Source organism: Alosa sapidissima, chromosome 24 (genome assembly GCF_018492685.1).
Source record: "Alosa sapidissima isolate fAloSap1 chromosome 24, fAloSap1.pri, whole genome shotgun sequence".
NCBI classification, from domain to species: domain Eukaryota; kingdom Metazoa; phylum Chordata; class Actinopteri; order Clupeiformes; family Clupeidae; genus Alosa; species Alosa sapidissima.
The window spans coordinates 15,156,905-15,176,148 of record NC_055980.1 but is presented as its reverse complement, the minus strand read 5'-3'; the positions used below and the strand labels follow the sequence as shown (position 1 = coordinate 15,176,148).

Genomic DNA, 19,244 nt, shown 5'->3' with positions numbered 1-19,244 from the left:
TGACATAACTATGAGAAATAGATTGCCTCTCTATCTCTCTCTCCTCTACTTCTCCTCCTGCGCTTCACTCCTCTTCCACTCTCTCTCTCTCTGTCTCTCGCTCTCTCTGTCATCAATGCCCTAACTATTCACATGAAGCCCACAGTAAAAAAAGAGCACAAGGTTTGAAAGTTTAAGACAGGTGTCAAATCACCATCACACCACACACACACACACACACACACAGCAACTGCTGAAGAAGCTGAACGCGACAGGAGCTCAGCTGTCACCGAAGATGGCTGAAGGACACGCCTGAGTTTGAGGCACGTCAGGACATGTCACTGTCACGGCGAATCTGAGGAAGATTCATTACCACAAACAGCGCAAGTGAAGTCAGCGCACTGACGGCCATATTGATGACGGGCATGACACAGGGAGAGAGGATCGCGGGTCGAGGTTATGACGGGAAGATTAATCATGAGGTGGGATGTGTGTGTATGTGTGTGTGTGTGTGTGTGTGTGTGTTTGTGTGTATGTTTGTGTGTGTGTTTGTGTATGTGTATGTGTGTGTGTGTGTGTGTGTTGGGGTGCTGAGGTGTCAGAACGAATTCAGAAAATGTATTTATAAAAATCTGATTGAGCCACATATATATTTATACACACCCTGCTTATATAATTCCATGTGTGACTTGTTGTGCAAATCAGCTGATGGAGATTGACAGCTCGGCAGCGGTGTCAGATAGCATTCCCTAGGCTTAAATACACATCACCTGAATACAGTCCGTCCGTGCGGGTTGTCTTTGGAGTCTTATTCGCAGAGATAATTTCAGATTAGCCATATCAGTCATCGGGAGCGCAGATGGTATAATTAGCTTGTCAGGCAGCCGTCCGCGGACGCTGAGTCCTGGGTCCTGTCAGTCGCTAGACGCATCGGCCGAAGAGCCAGAGGAGCTGACAGCCAGTCGATAATGTGGCAATTAATGTCATAAATAATTCTCGAACCAATTATATTGAAATGGACCCCGGGTGCTTTAAAAAGAAACAGTACAGTACGCCGCCTATCATCTCTCTTCGGCCCAACAGCTGGAGAAGCCTTCGGTTTTTCTATGCAATTACCTCTCCTTTTCGCTCTATCTCTCTCTTTCTCTATCTCTCTTTCTCTCTCTTTTTTCTCTCTCTCTCTCTGTCTCTCTCCTCTTACAGTATGTGAAAACAATATCGTCAGCTGTTGACACTCATTTGTTTGATTCCTGCTATTCCAGGGATAATTGTCACGACTTGTCACATCCGTGCCTCTGTCAAACGAAGATCTACTCACAACACGGCAGAGGTGAGTGCACCAGTCGTCTGACATTACCCCACGCCCTCACACATGGGAAAGGGCTGGGCTAGCTACATGCTCTACATGAATTCAACGCCACACCTTCGTATGTAAAATGTCAGCAGTTGAATGGCAAGCTTAAATGCACCAAATCTATTTCCGTGGCCTTCGTCCAGTCAGAGCTACTGTAATATACAGTTTACACTTTACAGGGATGCCTTGAAGGTCATGTTAGCCTACTCTGGTCTGCATAATTCATGATCCAGGTAACTCATATGCAGTTCAATCAAACCGACGCTGGAAAAACCTTGGGATGAAAATTTCACTAAGTAAATCAGTGAGCAAGCTGGCACTTCTATTAACCTTCTATGTGCGAATGACAGAACGAATTCATCATGGTAAATAATAACTCCGCTGTTATAAATCTTGCTTACGCGGCCATAAAGGAGAGCTAATGTTGCTGGATACTGCCATCTGTTTGCTGTTTGGAGACTTTACCTTCTGTATTTGTTTAAAGTAATCCCCAGGTGGAGTTTCACAAAAAAATGGTCTCTTTCTCCCTCTCTTCCTCTATGTGTGTGTGTATGTGTGTGTGTCTGTGTGTGTGTGTGTGTGTGTATGACATCCTTTATTGGGATATGGATGTGTTCACTTTTATTAGTTCAGTGCAAGCCTGCCTCCTTTAGTTATGGACCCTATTCCTTTTCATTTGAAAAATGTATTTAGCCATTGCTTTTCCAGTCCCAAACGCAGAACTCAAATCCCCTTGGGATATCATTTGACTGCAGGCTAGGAAAGCTATGCACTATTTGAAGACTACAGTCTGTAGTAAATCAATTTTGTGCTTAAGTGTATAGGCCTGTGTGTGTGTGTGTGTGTGTGTGTGTGTGTGTGTGTGTGTGTGTGTGTGTGTGTGTGTGTTGTTTGGTGGGGGGTTGCCCAAAAACATGGCCTTTTCATTATCTGTGTACTACCACCTCAAAATCCTACACCAGTAGTCTATCAGTAACAGCAGCCAGGCAACAGCTGCATTACATCTCTCCACACTCATCAGCCTACCAAAAGAGAGAAGGGAGCGGGTGATGCAAAATGCATGGATGCCCCTTGGCTCCAAAGATGAGCGCGAGGCCTGGCACTGGAAGAGCTGTGTACTAAAAGCATGCAACATCTGTGTAAACACATGGCTTTTTTCCGACGGCGTAGGCAATCTCGTTGTGGCCTCCAGATAGATGTCGCAGGAAATCTAGACCGCCCTCAGGGCACAAAGAAATGGCTATGAAGTGTGTGTGTGTATGAAGTGTGTGTGTGTGTGTGTGTGTGTGTAGGAGGGGGGACTCAGATATGCGTGCAACACCATGGCAAGATGCGCAACTATGAGATGTGGCATGGTGAACTGAGATGCACTTCGATGATCTTTTTTTGTTCTATTTGTTATTCGTTTTAGGTTGGTTATATTATAATGCAATAAATAGTATAATTAAGCCTACAAAGACATTGTTGATTAGTACAACTGAGATACGTAAGGATTGTCTTGGTCTTTTTCTGCACATTTGATAGTGTGATTAATAGGGTGTATACTGTATTTACTCAATACAGATAGATACACATGCTTTCCTAGGCTTGGAAGATTTAGACCTAGCTGTTGTCTCCACATTCGTTAACATCAATCTTTTTGTTGTTGGGGGAAAAGCCGAAGCTAAAACCCAGGGAGATCCCGATGCCTCTGTGTCTCTTTAATTCCTCTTACGAACCCAAGGTAAAGATTTATCTTCCCCTGTCAATTCAGCTCAGCATCAAACGTGTGCCGCGCCAAGGTCACTTATTTTCTTCTCCGCCTAACAAGATTGAATTGTCATGTCCCCCTAATAGGTTGCATGGGGAATCATTACTCTGTCGCAGCTGCTTGACTGATGGACGTTTCAGGTCCGATCATCCGACGGTGCCCTCTCGACCCGCCACTATTGACACTCCAGTCAGCAGTGTGACAGCAATGGCTTAATCAGCCAGGGAGCTTGCAACATCGATTTGACAAGGAGCCTTTAATGACCTCTTGTTTTGGTAAAGGATCGCTGTTTATCTGAAACGCCGCCGATGCACTTAAAAGTGTGCCCCGTTGTCATGGAAACCGCTGCTGCTGCTGCTGCTGCTGGGGGCCCGGGAGCGACCGTGTCACGCTCGATCCGGTAGAAACCGTCGCGCCGGTGGCGGGGAGGGCTGTTTTGTTTGTGTAGCTCTCCTCACCCCGCGGGGGCACTTGTGTGAGGGCAAGATTAGTATCGACAAGGTACCTCACAGGGTTTTTTTTCTTTTTCTAGAACCCGACAAGAAAGTTGTTGTCGCTATTGTGTTAGGTTTACCCAGGTTTATTTGTCTGTAAATTAATAATGTCTCCTTTTCAGGTATCCACTTTGAAGGGTGAAACCTTCTTCCGTTCTGGTTTCCGGTCTATACTGTTTACATAATAACTCAGTAGGCTAACTTGAATATTCTTCAACTGTTGAGAATTCTGCATTCACTATGGACTTTTTTTATAACATATGATAGACAGAAAAAGTATAAGTTTACTTTTACATGGCTTAGGATGCATCAGTCACTGTCTACCATAACTTAAAATCAATACAACGCAGCTTTGGCCGGAAATAGAGAACCGGATTTCAGAAAGTGTCATGATGACACCCATGTTTGGCTCACGAATAAGGTGGATATCTGAAGGATTTATTTCAGGTGCTGCATTTCTGACACATTTGAAGGTGAGAGCAGCTGTCAAAAACTGGGATAACAACAGGAAGAACCAGAGTACAGCACAAGAGCATCCGTCTTTATTGTGCGAAAAAATAGAAAATGAAAATCATGTACAAGTTATTTACAAACCTTTTTTGTACAAGATAATAAATTGCTAGACTAATAATCACTAGATTTCTTATGATATGTCAAAAAGGTCAAATCCATCAACAACCATCAACCATCAATTAAAATCACAAGACTGGTTCGCCCTCTACAAATACACACTCAAACACACACACACACACACAAACACACACACACACACACACACACACACACACACACACACACACACACACACACAAACAAACAAACACACAAACAGCTTACTGACTGATATCAATTAAGCCTTCCCAACTGTAGGTAGCCAAATACTGGTTAAGACTTTTGTTTGTGTTCTCTGTATGTGAACTAATGACATTAACATAAAACGAACAAAGTCCTTTTCAACACAAGAATATGATTTGAGGGGACAATTTTGAGTCATACACACATACCAGTTTACTGAAATTAACAGTAAAAGAAATGTTAGTTTACAGCGTTTGTATGTTCAGTGTCAATCATGAGTACTTCTCAAGTCATTCTCAAAACAAAAAAAAGTACCTGTCCTTAAAAATTAAAAATGAATTAACAACATAAATGATGCGTTAAATAAGGTCAATTGATAATTTTGCACTGGTGCCACTTTTCGCTAAAGTGGGCTCTCAGGATGCCCTCTTTGGTCTGACCACCGCCTGGCACGTTGCTGGCACTGAGGCATGAGAGGAGGCTTGGATGTTCTCAGTGCCAGCACAACTCAGCGTTGCGAATGCCAACGTTATTCACCCTGGTATCTTAACTGAGAATGACTGAGCTATACTCACAAAAGACAGAAGCAACTATGTAACACACTGAATTCATTGATTACAATATTTTGGGGCAGAGCTAAACCAGTTAAATGTCAGGCAATAGGAAATCAGTCAGGTCAACGTTGTACTGTACAAGTGAATCGACTTGGAGTCACATGACGAGTACTTGTCATAGAACCACTCCAATGTCATTGGTAAATTAAGGATGAATTGACATTGAAACATACTCCTTTTGTGGAGAAAATATGAGGACAAACCACTTTTAAGATCAAAAGATATCTCTTTCACAACATCTACTGTAGCACATAATGGAATGTAAACAGTTCAATGCAGTTGTATTGTTCTTTAGTGTTTCCATTCATTTACAGTTGACAAAAAACACACATTCAAGTTCATTCAAACTCCCTTTGACCCAATCTGACTGATAGGAGATCTAATGCAAAGAGTGATGCTGATTATGCTCCTCAACACATGTACAGTAATATATTATGACAGCAGTATAAATTATTACATTCAGATGCAAGACTTGAAAGAGTCTCTCTTAAGAAGCTCTACCGTTATTGGAGTTCATTCATTTATATGTTATGTACAAATGAACACATTTACATGTCTTTTGAATATATTTTTGCAAAAAAGCTCTACCCCTTGGCATGTAAGGCAAACTGCATAATTCCCACAATTGAAGGCAAAAATCAGGAGTGTTTGTTCTCCTGGTATTAAAACAATGTTGTAAATAAACAGAAAAGCTGCATTTTTGGAACCATCTGCTGAAGAACAGAATTAGTACACACATCTGATTGATGAACATCAAACAGTTTCATTAAATGGTTCAAATCACTGCTACTGTGGATGTTTTGTAATTTGCGATGATCTAAAATACTTTTTAGCAAAAACTCTTCCTACTAAAATCCCCAGTCTGTGATTGAGCTGCACACATAGTCAGTTCTGTGCCCTTTTTGGAAATGGTGGTGTTTGGGTTGGCTTTGGGGAACACCCAAGCACTTTCATGCCCCCATGCCAACCCAGTGCCAGACAGTGTCTTCAACCAAAGAGGGTCCTGTCAATGCCCACTTTACGCAATACGTGGCACTCTGTAGAAACACGCCTAACTATTTATTATATTTTAATAATTTATCTATGTCATGTCTCTTATAGCAGAACTTGCGACTTGCTAATAGTTTCTAACTGTACATCTGGTGTTAGCTCGATCACATGAGGGGATTTTACTGCATCTGTTTTTTTAGCTTGCTTATGCAGTTAATTCAGGTTCATTTGTTCGCAATGGGTCACTTCCGATCGCACGCGTCAGATTTAAATCTATGACTTCATATTAAGTCCTACAACTCATTTTCCTTAAGAGAAGATCAAAGTTTATACGCAAACCCGTTCAAAATAAGGAGGTGACGTTACAAACCAGCCGGTGTACGATAAAGGCACCGCCATTGTGCCTGAAAGAAAATGAACAAAAAGCTGCATTTATGGTACTGTAAATGCGGACGTTGGACTTTAGCACAGGATATTATATAGACGGCTAAGGCACATAACATGCACCAGCTGAACAGGACAAATAGACAAGCTTGAAAACCATCCTGTACTGTTACTGACACACTCTACTGTAACTCTCCTACAAGTGTGGAAGGCAGTGAATCACATCTAGCGCTATGTCACTGTTAACCATGTGCTGTTCATCATGTTAGCGGTCTCTCGACACTAAAAACGACCGTCATACTTAAACAAAATGGCCACAAGACAGAGGCTGGTCACAAGTGGAGGACAATACTTAAACTGCGCATCTATAGGTTTCTTGTGACTACGTCTCAACATGATTGTCTATACCCATACAATATACTGCATGTATGTACTGTAATGCATATAACATGTAGTTATCCGTGGATACAGTATGTGTGTTTATAAAAAGCCTGGAAATAATACTCACTGTACAGGTACTCATAGTCATAAAATTAACACAATATTGGAAGCTATTTGAACCATATTTTAACTGGAGCGTCAACCTGCTGAGCCTGTCTGACTTTGAGGTTTTCTTTCCCAGCCATGAGTTCAGCATTCGTCCTCCACTTCTCGGATGGTCGGGATGGGGTTGCCTGTCGGTTTGTACTGATTGACTTGATTGGCCATGTGCGTGTTCATGGGTTTGATCTGAATGTTCCGGGGGAAGGCATTCTCGGGTTCATCTGTAAACCATGTCTTTTCTGTGAAACGGTCGCACAACAACAGAGGAAAACAAAACAACGACAACAACAACAAAAGGATGAGAAAAGAAAAAAAAGAGGGAGGAAATATCGACATCAGTTCCAAATGAATAACAGACTGGACTGGTATATTTTTATATACATGCTTGCATGATCATATGATAAATGTATGAATGACATATACTGTATTGCTCTATTATGGGAGGGGTCATTGCAAGATATTTTTGGTATATATCCAGTGCACTCATTTTACTAAATTGTGTGCTCATTTTACTAAATTGTGCATTCATTTGACTAAATAGTGTGCTCATTTTACTAAATTGTGCTCTCAATTTAGTAAATTGAGTGCACAATTTAGTAAAATGTGTGCATGATTTACTAAATTGAGAGCACAATTTAGTGAAATGAGTGCACGATTTAGTAAAATGAGTGCACGATTTAGTAAAATGAGCACACATTCTCTCGATACACAAATATATATTGCAATGACACCTCCTGGGCTCCGCACTCTATAGCAGTAAATAGCCAGTAAATTATTAGCTAAACGTTCTTGTCTGAATTCCAACAGCTGTCATAGCACGACATGACTTGTAGGAGTAGACATAAACTCAAGCCCAAGCAACACGAGCAATTATATATTGCTTGCAGTCACTCAAAAGTGTTTGATCATTTCTTATGCAAGATTACACTGGAATGAAACCTCTTACTGTACCATACATTATACGTGGTGCACTGTGTGTGTGTTATAGGTGGATGATGTGTGTTTGAGTGTGTGTGTGTGTGTGTGTGTGCATTCAAACAATTTCCTCACATCACAACAAGCCAGCACAGACCAGCTTTCCGAATGAGACATTACGTAGCGCTCACATCTGCCCAGCCTAAATAATGCCTCAATGCATCTACTCACATCTCATGCATTTTCCAGGCAGAGAGGGAGGGAGGGAGGGAGAGAGAGAGACAGAGAGAGAGAGAGAGAGAGAGAAAAGAGAGAAAGGGAGGGAGAGGGAGGCAACACCTGCCCAACTGATACCCACATGCTCTGGATGGAGCGCCAGCCATGCAAGAGATGAGGTTGCAAGGGGCATGTGACCCTGAGTTGGATAACCCATGGTTGAAATGTAACTTCTACGCACTTCAAACCTTTTTGAACCTATTTTTTACTCACATGTTGTGTATTATTTGGGATACTTGAAACCACATGCAATGCTAGCCCCCCACCCACCACCACCACCACCACCACCAAAGGCACAACAGGGCAACGGGCAACTTTGCTTCCCTGTGAGGAAAGCAAACGGTTGTAAGTTGGAAAAATGACCTCCGGCCATCCACTATGCTCTTTTCAGACATAGCATCGCTAAGGTTATGATAGGGTATCATGGCAGATGCAGAGTCATGCACAAATCAGGGACTGTCATACCTTGGACCCTTCTACTCGTCCTTGTAGCACTTCAGAGAAGAAAAGTAGTCTATGTGAGTTTGGATCATATTTAAAATATGTTCAACTTTACATACTTTAAAATGAACGAGAATGTAACCAGGAATCCAGCCAAAAAGCAATATCACACTGATTTTAAGTCAGTATTCTATTATCCATGCTTATTCAGCTGTGTGGAAACACAGTAGCACTACTTGAGGATAGAGGTTGGGCACTTCCCAAATAGACCTCAGATGAAGTACCATGCAAGGTCCTGTAAAGCAGGATATACACATTTAACCCACTGACTGGGTAATTATCATGCCAAACACACAGGGAAACACAAAAAGTCATCAGAACGGCTCATGCTTATTAACAAAAAAACATTTTTATTTATGTATTTGTTTGTTTTAAGGATTGTGCTACTTCACACTGTGATGCCTTTAATTCTCAGCTTTGAGAAGTCAGCACACTAGCGTGAAACGTCCTTACAGTATGTACATTTAGACATGTTGACAGGAATGAGAAGAGAAATATAAGAACACAAAAAAAAGAAAAGAAAAGATAGCCCATGCTTCAAAAAATTTCAACATTCTATGGAATGTCATTTTTTCATTGTTGCCATGGTCATTTCTGCACGTATATGCAATTTATAGACTTAATTTTTTACTGTTAATTCAAAGGCGTGCAATTGGGATGGCAGATCTACACTTTAGCCTTTAAAATACTGAAATTATCCACAGACCATGGGGGGAAAGAGACAGCAAACAGATGTCCAGAACAAGCTACAGTACTTGAGAGGGGACAGAGAAGTATGTCAAAGGGCCACATACTAACCAGAGATTTCTCTCCACACTGCTCAGCAACTGTCAGAGATATAAATGTATCTGTCAATTTATTCACAAGATTCAGTCGCACAATTTCAGTATTTTCAAGGAGAGCTCATGCAAAAAAAGAGAGAAAAGAACATGCATTGAAAGGGTGCAAGCTTCAAAAAGATTCATAGAGAATTCAATCAAAGTGATATATGCGCCACTGAATCCATCACTATTGTCACTGAGCACCTTGATTGAACCCCTCCCTTCAGGTGACTTCTGAATGACGACAGTTCACAACAATTTTATTGATATTGATCAAAGAAAAAACAATCAAAATAATAATAATAATAATGACAATCTGAATCTCCATTAGTGTTGTTTTTTCTGGGTTAGTTTCAAGTGCTGAATGGTAGAAGGCATTTAAGAGTTTTTTTTTTCCTTATGCTAATGTTTATTGAGATTTATTGATATTGGATATGTTTTTTTCTGAATACTGGCTATGTTTAGTTGAATAAATGTAAGACTATGCCCCAAGGCAACATACAATGAATCTTCGGCAGTGTCATTCAGATACTGTACTTAATGATTTTGTAATTAAGACAAGTAATTATTAAGGAGATTAAAGTGCAATTTAAGTGCAAATGGACGTGATAAGAACTTAAAAATGGACTACAGGCAATATACAGACTGGTCTGTGTTCAAACTCATATCCTATTTCCATGGCAAAAAAGAAAAACAAGCAATAACGGACAAAAACTGAAGCATGACAGACTTATTTGGTCAAAACAATCAAATTCACCTTATGATGAAAAAAGAGAGAAAAAAAAAAATAGGAGAAACAACAAAAGTCCTTTTGTTTGAAACGATGATGATGTAATAGTGAATTACATTCCACACAAGTGTCTGATCCCACAGGCTTCCTCCCGCCCAAATCACACGAGTAGGCTCCCAGTCAACGGATCACATGCGAAATGGCACATAGCTTGGGCAAGGGTTAGGGCTCTGCATGCATTTACACTGGACCTTTACACACACACACACACACACACACACACACACACACACACTCACTCACACACACACACACACACTCTCTTTCTCTCTCTTTCTCTTTATCTCTCTCTCTCACACACATACACAAACACACACACCTCATTACATGCATGTCACACAAAAACACACCCAAAACGCATACACACACACTCATAGTCTAAGTGTGTGTGCACAGTACGTGCATGTCTCCACCAGATGACAGGCAGAGTTTTGGCAGCTCATTCAGGAGGACAGTTTCAGGGGCAGAAGAGGGGTTAGGTCACTAGTTAGGTTGGGGCAGGGAAGGAGGGAGGGAGAAAGAGAGTGGGAGAAAAAGGAAAGATGAAGGGAGGGAAGGAGGAAGGGATGAGGGGGGAAGAGAAAGAAGGAAGGAAGGGTTTTTTATTTCTCTCTTAGAGAGGCACGTACTTCTGCTTGTCCCGCGGGTCGCGGCCTTTGCTGCGTCCAGGGGGGCGCGCGGAGGCAGGGATGGAGTGCACGGACGAGCTCTTCTTGCTGGACGTGTGGGACGAGTGCGAGGAGTGCGAGAGGCTGCTCCGCGACTGGCCCGCGTTGTGGTCAAACTGCATCAGGCAGAAGATCAGGTCCGACGGCACCAGCTCAAACTCGTATGGCGGGTTAGTGATCACATACCTGAGACATTTAAAACATAAAATAAAAAATACATAAAAAAAAAGACTGAACTGCTCGACAAAATGGCAAAATTTCTCCGGAGACCCATCACCCCATAATGAAATTTAATCTCCGTCTTAGTATGGAATAGCATAGCATATGCAAACTTAGCTTAGGAGTAGAGCATTCATGCAGAGTTATCGAACTTATTTGCAATATGTACTGAGTGACGCAACAGGGGAAGCAACTTACCGCTTGGTACACTGGGTGGGTGAAGTTATATGTGCATCTCTTAGGCGGTAAATCCCAAAACATAGCATGTTGTATGTTTTAAGTGCCTTGCAGAATAAATCACCATAGCAACCTCCATCCTGGTAAACAATGAGGGCAGAGACAACATTCAAAGTCAATCTACTTCCATACAAATGAAAAATATCACAAGTGTAAATAAACCAATATTTTGGATCTCTTTCTGATATGTAGAAGTAATGTGTTCTGGGTCCAGGAAGCTCAGCAGCCCATCGGCCAGCTTCTGACAGGCAAACAGGCAGCCGTAGCCTACTGGTTAGGGCTTCGGGCTTGTAAACAAAGGGGTGCCGGTTCGATCCCCGACCCAGTGGGAAAAATGTGAACGGAAGAAGTGGTAGAGCATGTTCTCCCATGCCCACATCCACGGCTGAAGTGCCCTTGAGTAAGGCACCTAACTCCTCACTGCTCCCCGAGCGCAGCTGTAGCAGACAGCTCACTGCTCCGGGTTAGTGTGTGCTTCACCTCACTGTGTGTACACTGTGTGCTGTTTGTGTTTCACTAATTCATGGATTGGGATAAATGCAGAGACCAAATTTCCCTCACGAGATCAAAAGAGTATATATATTTATATATACTATATATAACATTTCATTGGCTGGCTGCTGTGACTTGACAGCACAGCTGGCCAATCACAGCCTCTGCTGCTGCTCACCCCCAGCTCGGCGAAGGGCCCGTCGTTAAGTGCCAGCTGTGCCACACGGCAGCGGTCCCGGTTGGCGAGGGTCTGTGGCGTGCTGTAGCCGCCACGCAGCGCGTTCTCCTCAGCCAGGAGTCCCTCCAGCTCGGGCGTGGCGCCGCCGGTCACCAGCGTCCGGATCAGGGTCAGGATGTTGTCGTTGAAGTACGTCTACGAGGGACAACAGGAAGTATTAGGGTAGGGGTAAGTGTGTGGGGGGGGGGGGGGGGAGCAAACGCCTAAATCACCCAAGTGCAAGGCAGATGCAAGCATGTTCCCCTTATGAAGAGACTGTCATAGTATCTCAAACCCCCTTCTATGCACATGTACACACGTGCGCACACACACACACACACACACACACACACACACACACACACACACACACACACACAGATCTCTTCTATCAGAGGCTGCTGCTGCTGCTGTGCTGGCAATGCTATGAGTGTCTGAACCTCAATCGCACACACACACAGACAGCACCCACACACATACACACACATACACGCCAGCCCTGTATCCCATGCGCTGTCTCGTCATGTTGGCCGGCCCGAGTGGTGAAACGACAGCGGAGTCCAATTACTGCACTTCCATCAGCCTGGGCTGTGGTGTCCCATCACACACACACACACACACACACACACACACACACACACACACACACACACACACACACACACACACACACACACACACACACACACACACACACACACACACACAACAGTCAGCCTGCCCTTGGACTCTCATAAATAATGAACAACAGTGACAAATGAGGGAGGGGAGAGCTGATGACCAGTGTGTGTGTGTGTGTGTGTGTGTGTGTGTGTGTGTGTGTGTGTGTATGTGTGTGTGTGTGTGTATGTGTATGTGTATGCTGGTGCATTTAGAAATGAAAGCTGCTAAATGGCTGCAATAGGGCCTGTGAAGCCGCGAGTCACTAACAAGTAAGAGTGAGTCCAACTAAATATCAAACCAATAGCCAAACAACAGCCAAATTACCAAACTAATTATCAAATTTAAACCATTTAATCATTTACAACAATTTCTTATAAGATGACCATCTCTGCGGGGAAATAGGGGGGTACTTGCTACATGAATCTACTGTAGAGGGACCTGGTGTCTTGCCTTGCTTGTAATACGCAGTGACATGCTTCCTGTCAGGTTGACAGCCCCATTGAACGCCATGATAGATGAGGCCTGTCTATTAGGCAGGCATTGGCTTTGTCTACGCTGTGCTGCTGGGGAGAGAGGCTTTGTTCTAAGCTCACTTCCTCTCAAAAGGTAGACAGATAAAGCTGTCAAGCCCAGGAAAAAAGGACTCTTGCTGTTTCTTTATTGTGACGACAGGGCAGTGTGAGAAGCCAGGGGATATTGCATGAAAACATGCCAAAGTGCTTCCATCTATGAATAGGCAGAATGCTAAGTGACACTCTCTGTGATGCCATTTTTTGTTTTGCATGTAAACACCTTGGGCTTACTATTCATCTTTGCAGACTTGTGTATCATAACAAATGAATGCAGAGGACCAAACACTTGGAGAAAATGGGGAAAGAGGATAATAAACTAGAACCAACTGCCACTTGGTTGGATTATGTACCTAAAGACAGTAGACGATAGTGAGATGCCAAGCCCTGAAATGAGCCTGATGTTCTGAAGTCAGATCATTTACCGGCTGTAATGTACTTCTATGTACTCTGAATCTAGGGCCTCATTTTATTTGCTTGCACCCTTCGAAGCATACTGAAGCTAAATGACTGATATTTTCAGCACAGCCACAATCAGAAAGAAATTAGCAGAAATTAGCCCTTACCAATACACAACAAGACATGAAGGCACAACAACAACTCTCCCAAATCATTAAAATTTTGAACTGAACGTATATTAGGGCTACCGCTGTGGTTATGGTTACTGTTATTGTTATGTTTATACAACAGACACTTTCATCCAAAGCAACTTGTTGTAATAACAATAATGTTAATGTTATAAATACAATATAATAATTTTGTAATAACAATAAACAATCATAAATAAACTACTGTAGAGGAACTATAGCAAGTGACACTGTGAGCTGATATAGGCTCTCACCGCACTCATGAGGGAGTCTAGCACGCTGACTGCGAAAGCCGTCCCGCAGGCAAAGGGCTGTGTGAGATACAACTCTGTGTCTGGGTCATCATCGTCGTCTTGGTCCAAGAACTGAACGTTGGAGTCGTTGACTAGGAGGGGAGCACACACAAACAAGCAACATTAGTAAATGTGAAAAAAAATTCAATGCACAAACTCGACAATGAAAAAAACTCTAATGAAAAACCTAGTCCTGGTTGTCAAAGGTCTGGTACCTTTCCATGGTGATGTAAACCCACACACTTAACATTAATCTATAATTTGTTATGTAGGCCAGCAGCAGTGATACACTTGAGCTTGTTAATGGCATTGCCATGTAGCTGTCATTAAATATCATGAATAAAGAAGACACTATTTACAGTTACAGTGCTGCAAATTGCATGATGTAATTGCAAGCCACAAAGGTTAATTTGTGAGTTTGTGAGTGTCACCAGTAGAGATCACATCAAATGATATCAGTGGAGATCTCATCAAATTATAAAACAATCCCTCTAATCGGTGGTGTCACAAGAACATGACATCAAACACATCAACAAAGCCACAATGAAATGTAGTTCAGCAGAGTGCAATAAAGTCACAGGAAAAGTGTGGAGTGGTTGCCACAGAGGCGTGCTTGTTAGGCAAGGCAAGGCAAGGCAAGGCCATTTTATTTATATAACGCATTTCTTTGTTATGCATGCAACATGCCATGGTGGACACTGAGCGAACATCACACTGAGTGACTCTCTCTCTCCACGTTTTTGCAGATGTTCTGACTTTTTGCAAAGATCCGACAAAAGTATTAACAATTCAGTGGACAAGGTAACGAAAAGAAAATGTCATGGATCACAAAACCATGATCCATGAACTCTATACTGAGCCGTCAAGAGTCAAAAGTTAAAGAAAAAGATTCAAACAAGAATCAACGACAGCTGAAAACAGCCCAAACTAAAACAGTTTCAAGGAGGCACACCAGGGAATAATAGGCCAATCTTATAGCGGCATGAAAGAGCCAACGGAGGAGTTGGGTGGACAAAAAGCGGAACAATGACTGCAACAGAGGTTCACTGCAGCATCCATCTTACCCAGCTCAGTAATCATTGGGATGTTGTTCCCACTGCTCTTATCCTGACTGAATGAGACCAAGGGCAGTGTTTTGCCTGGCTTAGCTAACGATGCAAAACAAGTGTAAGCGGGAAGGAAAGGGTTAATCAGACTGGTTTAGTGCACTGAACATGCAAGATGTCATCCATTGTTGTCCTGTTTATGTTTGTGTTGTATAAAGATAGATAGATAGATAGATAGATAGATAGATAGATAGATAGATACTTTATTGATCCCCAGGGGAAATTCAAGCCATATATAAGCCATATATAAGCCATATCTAATTATATATTCTGGTTATATATAAATATAATGTATAATAATATTATGCACATACAAAAGATGCATTGTTAAATGCAGCTCAGGTCTGTAATTGCCTGTATTGGTGCACAATCTCATTCAACAAGTCAACAATTATCATGACTGCTGTCTTTCATTTTGATATGATGCTACATAATCTGTAAGCACATTACTTCTGTCCATTATCTGCACATTGTGCCCACTGCAAGAGCGATGACATACCCAGCTCTGTGATGATGGGGATGTTGGCTCCGGTGGTGATGGACGGTTGCCTCACCAGCCCGTGGACTGGGCTGTTTTCTGGAGAAGACCTGTCCATGCCAGGTGGAGTGAACCCTAATGTAGGACAGTAAAAATACCACATCTCAACATACTGGTTTAGCAGCAAAATATTACATCTCAACATACTGGTTTAGCAGCAAAATACTACATCTCAACATGGTTTAGCAGCAAAATATTACATCTCATACTGGTATACAGTAGCAGCAAAATACTACATCTCAACAAACTGGAATAGCCGCAAAATATCACATCTCAACATACTATACTGGTATAGCAGCAAAATACTACATCTCAACATACTGTACTGGTATAGCAGCAAAATACTACATCTCAACATACTGTATTGGTATAGGAGCAAAATACTACATCTCAACATACTGGTATAGCAGCAAAATACTACATCTCAACATACTGGTATAGCAACACAATACTACAGTACATATCAACATACTGGTATAGCAAGAAAAGAAAATATCTCAACAAAAAATAAACAACTTATAGAAATCAATGCACATTAATGGTCCATATTAGATTACACTAGTTCGTCCTTCCATAGAGATATATTTAGGGTAAACATCAGTATGTTGCTGTAGCCTCAAAGCATCCCCAGTTAATATTACTGTTTATGACCACAGCTAAAGGGCTATGAGCATGAGATATGCCTGCACATGTCTTCAGCTGACATTAGGCTGGGCAACACTAAACACTTGCACTTACATGCCGTGCTGCAAATGCCATTTTACTATCTGACACATAAATCTCACATGCTGTTTGTTTTGGTTCACAGCAAGCAGCAAAGTAACTGTTAAGATGGAGAAATGCCCAGCTCAGCGCTCTGAACAAATCCAGGAAGTGACAGAATTCACAAGGTTAGAGCTTTCTTTTATTTTTTACACACATTGCTTGAAAGTGGCACGTCAACACTGTAAACCTAGAATTGTGTGTTTGTGTGTGTGTATGTGTTTGTGTATGTTTGTATGTGTGTGTGTGTTTGTGTGTATGTGTTTGTGTATGTTTGTTTGTGTGTGTGTGTGTGTGTGTGTGTGTGTGAGTGTGTGTGTGTGTGTGTGTGTTTGTGTGTGTGGTTGTGTGTGTGTGAGCATACTATATATGCTCTATGTGCTTAGTGGTACTTTGACAGGTGTCCCTTACTGCTGTCTCCATCGAGAGATCTTTAAGACATACATTGTAGAGATCTTCCCGGCAAAGTCCCAGAGGCTCATGCCGACTACTCATAAACAACAGCAAGCCTGGGCACTACAATGTTTACCTTGGGAGTTGGCCTGCAAGACCCCGATGCTGTCGTCAAACAGCATGGACTTGATGTTGAGCGAAGCCAGGATGCACTCCTTGTCCTGCAGCGAGGCGTCGTCGATATTGTTCTGATTGGCCGACAGGATGACGCACATGTCGCACAGGTTGATGTTGACAGCTCTCAGGTCAGCACGGCTCAAAGGTGTGCCCTTTAGAATGCGATGGAACACACACAAAGGTTAACAACAAGAGAAACATGTATGCAAAAAACAGTGCTTCATTAGGATTAGCACTGTACTGATTACATAAATATTAGCTGCATTATTTTTTTTTAAAAAACGGCATCATCAGTCCCAATTTCTTATACTATAGACCCTTTCAACAAGGTAAACAAAAACAATGTTTGAACGTTCTATTTGGTTCCCAATCTACTTCCTCTGCATTAAGATAACATATGGAATGTTAAAACGGAAGCCTTGTGGGGCCAACTATGACGCTGATAATGGAACTCTTTTGAAAGGGTCTATAGTAGTTCTTCCATCGCAATGCACCTCTAGAATGACTATAAGTGCTTAAAGATGGCTGAGCTATGTGTTCTCTGGAAACTCACGGGTAAGATGGAGACTTTAGGGAAGTTGTGGAGGGTCTCCCACTCCCTCTTCAGGTACTCCAGCGAGCCCACGAACACGATGGGCTTGAGTTCGTGGTAGTGGAAGTTGCTGGCCCGCAGGGGCATCACCAAGTTCCGGAGTCCCACCAGTGCCGACTTCACGTCCCCGAAGATGCAGACCACCACGTGACCACTGAGGACTGTCATGGCCGCCTCACTCCGGGTCTAACATGAAAGAAGAAACAAAGAGTTTGTTTGTAAAAAGCTCATATACAAAGAGATCAGCTAGTAAATACACACACACACCTAGACAATGTCCTCATAGCTTTTTTTAAAAAAAAACATAAAACATTTAAATATATGAAACAATGAAAAGTATGAAAACATTTTCATCCCTGCATTTAAAGGGACACCAGGCAACGTTTTTGTGTTAATTAATCATCTTCGTCGGTATATGGTTAAATGACTCATTACAGGGCGAATGAAGGCTCTCTCGCCTGCCCCTACTGCCTGTAGGAAGAATATCCGACTTGCAAGTTCGGTGTATCCTACCCGCCGACCGAAGCAGGATCAGTTTACAGCACAGAGGGAGGCTAACGAAACACTAGAGATTGTTGCAAACGTGTGTATAATGGCAGAGCTGGCGAAGAAGCAGCGAAAACCCTTGACGGAAGACGCAAAGAAAAGGAAAAGAGCTTCAGACCGAGCGAGGGGGAGTTTCATAGAGAAAAAGCATCAGGCTTGCCCGGTGTCCCTTTAAAGTAGCCTACACAGTAGGCTAAGTGAGTAGCAAGTAAGTAAATCCAACAGATAGCCATGAAATGCAGTTGGTTTTTGACCACAATCTTATTGTGATCACAAAACAATTCATTAACGTTAATCACTGAATGTTTATTGTACAGTATAATACATTTAATCTCGCTTTGTTCTAAAATTTCATCACCACAATAGTTGGCATGTAGCCTAGGCTATGTGTGAGAGAGAGAGAGAGAGTATGAGCACTTACCAGCATGACCTTCTCGATGTCTTTGGATGGACACCAGTGGAACATGCCTGTTGAGTCATATTTCTTGACGTTGACGTCCATGGTCTCCATCTGGTCGTGGCCAGGGATGAGGAGAGGATCATGTCTGCAGTGCGGTGACAGAGGAAGAAGACATTACAGCTCCCATGTAAATATAGCAGGCGTCTCTGACGGCTGACAACATATGGATGCATTAACACCCCAAGCTTGTATGCCCATACTTTGGCCTAATGAGAGGGACTCAGCGGCTTGTTATCATTGCACTGAGCAGGTTGTTATTGTATAGATGCAACAGTGAGGTGTATATTACATATCCATCCATCATGAGGAGTTTTCTTTTTTTCCAAGATGGAGGATAGCAAGTGGCTAAGGATGACTCGCCATCATTAGCTTGAATCAATTCTATTTTGAGCGGTGACAGGTGACAAGTGAGATGCCCACCACCACCACCACCAAAAAGCAAGAGTCACAACATGTGACATATTTGTGTGGGAAGCCTTTCGATAGCGGCAACTTCCCCTAGCTGCTAAGCTAATGCTG

At 42.4% G+C, this 19,244-nt stretch overlaps 1 protein-coding gene across 19 annotated transcripts in view; it reads right to left on the bottom strand.

Annotated features, from left to right (window-relative positions):
• Window positions 1-4,097: 4,097 nt before the first annotated feature.
• The window catches only part of LOC121699762 (calcium-activated potassium channel subunit alpha-1-like), a 102,559-nt gene continuing 87,412 nt past the window's right edge, over window positions 4,098-19,244 (bottom strand). For 5 of the 19 annotated variants that reach the window (XM_042082148.1, XM_042082152.1, XM_042082147.1 and 2 more), the window contains 11 exons: window positions 18,687-18,810; window positions 17,681-17,905; window positions 17,087-17,279; window positions 15,757-15,870; window positions 15,216-15,299; window positions 14,113-14,243; window positions 12,001-12,195; window positions 11,292-11,410; window positions 10,836-11,060; window positions 8,560-8,588; window positions 4,098-7,142 (listed from right to left, as the gene is read on the bottom strand). In XM_042082148.1, coding sequence (XP_041938082.1) covers window positions 6,991-7,142; window positions 8,560-8,588; window positions 10,836-11,060; window positions 11,292-11,410; window positions 12,001-12,195; window positions 14,113-14,243; window positions 15,216-15,299; window positions 15,757-15,870; window positions 17,087-17,279; window positions 17,681-17,905; window positions 18,687-18,810 — 1,591 coding nt within the window. In that variant the 3' untranslated portion in view covers window positions 4,098-6,990. Of the gene's footprint in view, window positions 7,143-8,559; window positions 8,589-8,924; window positions 11,061-11,291; window positions 11,411-12,000; window positions 12,196-14,112; window positions 14,244-15,215; window positions 15,300-15,756; window positions 15,871-17,086; window positions 17,280-17,680; window positions 17,906-18,686; window positions 18,811-19,244 lie in introns of those variants that run through there. The other 14 variants (XM_042082149.1, XM_042082150.1, XM_042082163.1 and 11 more) reach the window with 6 other exon arrangements.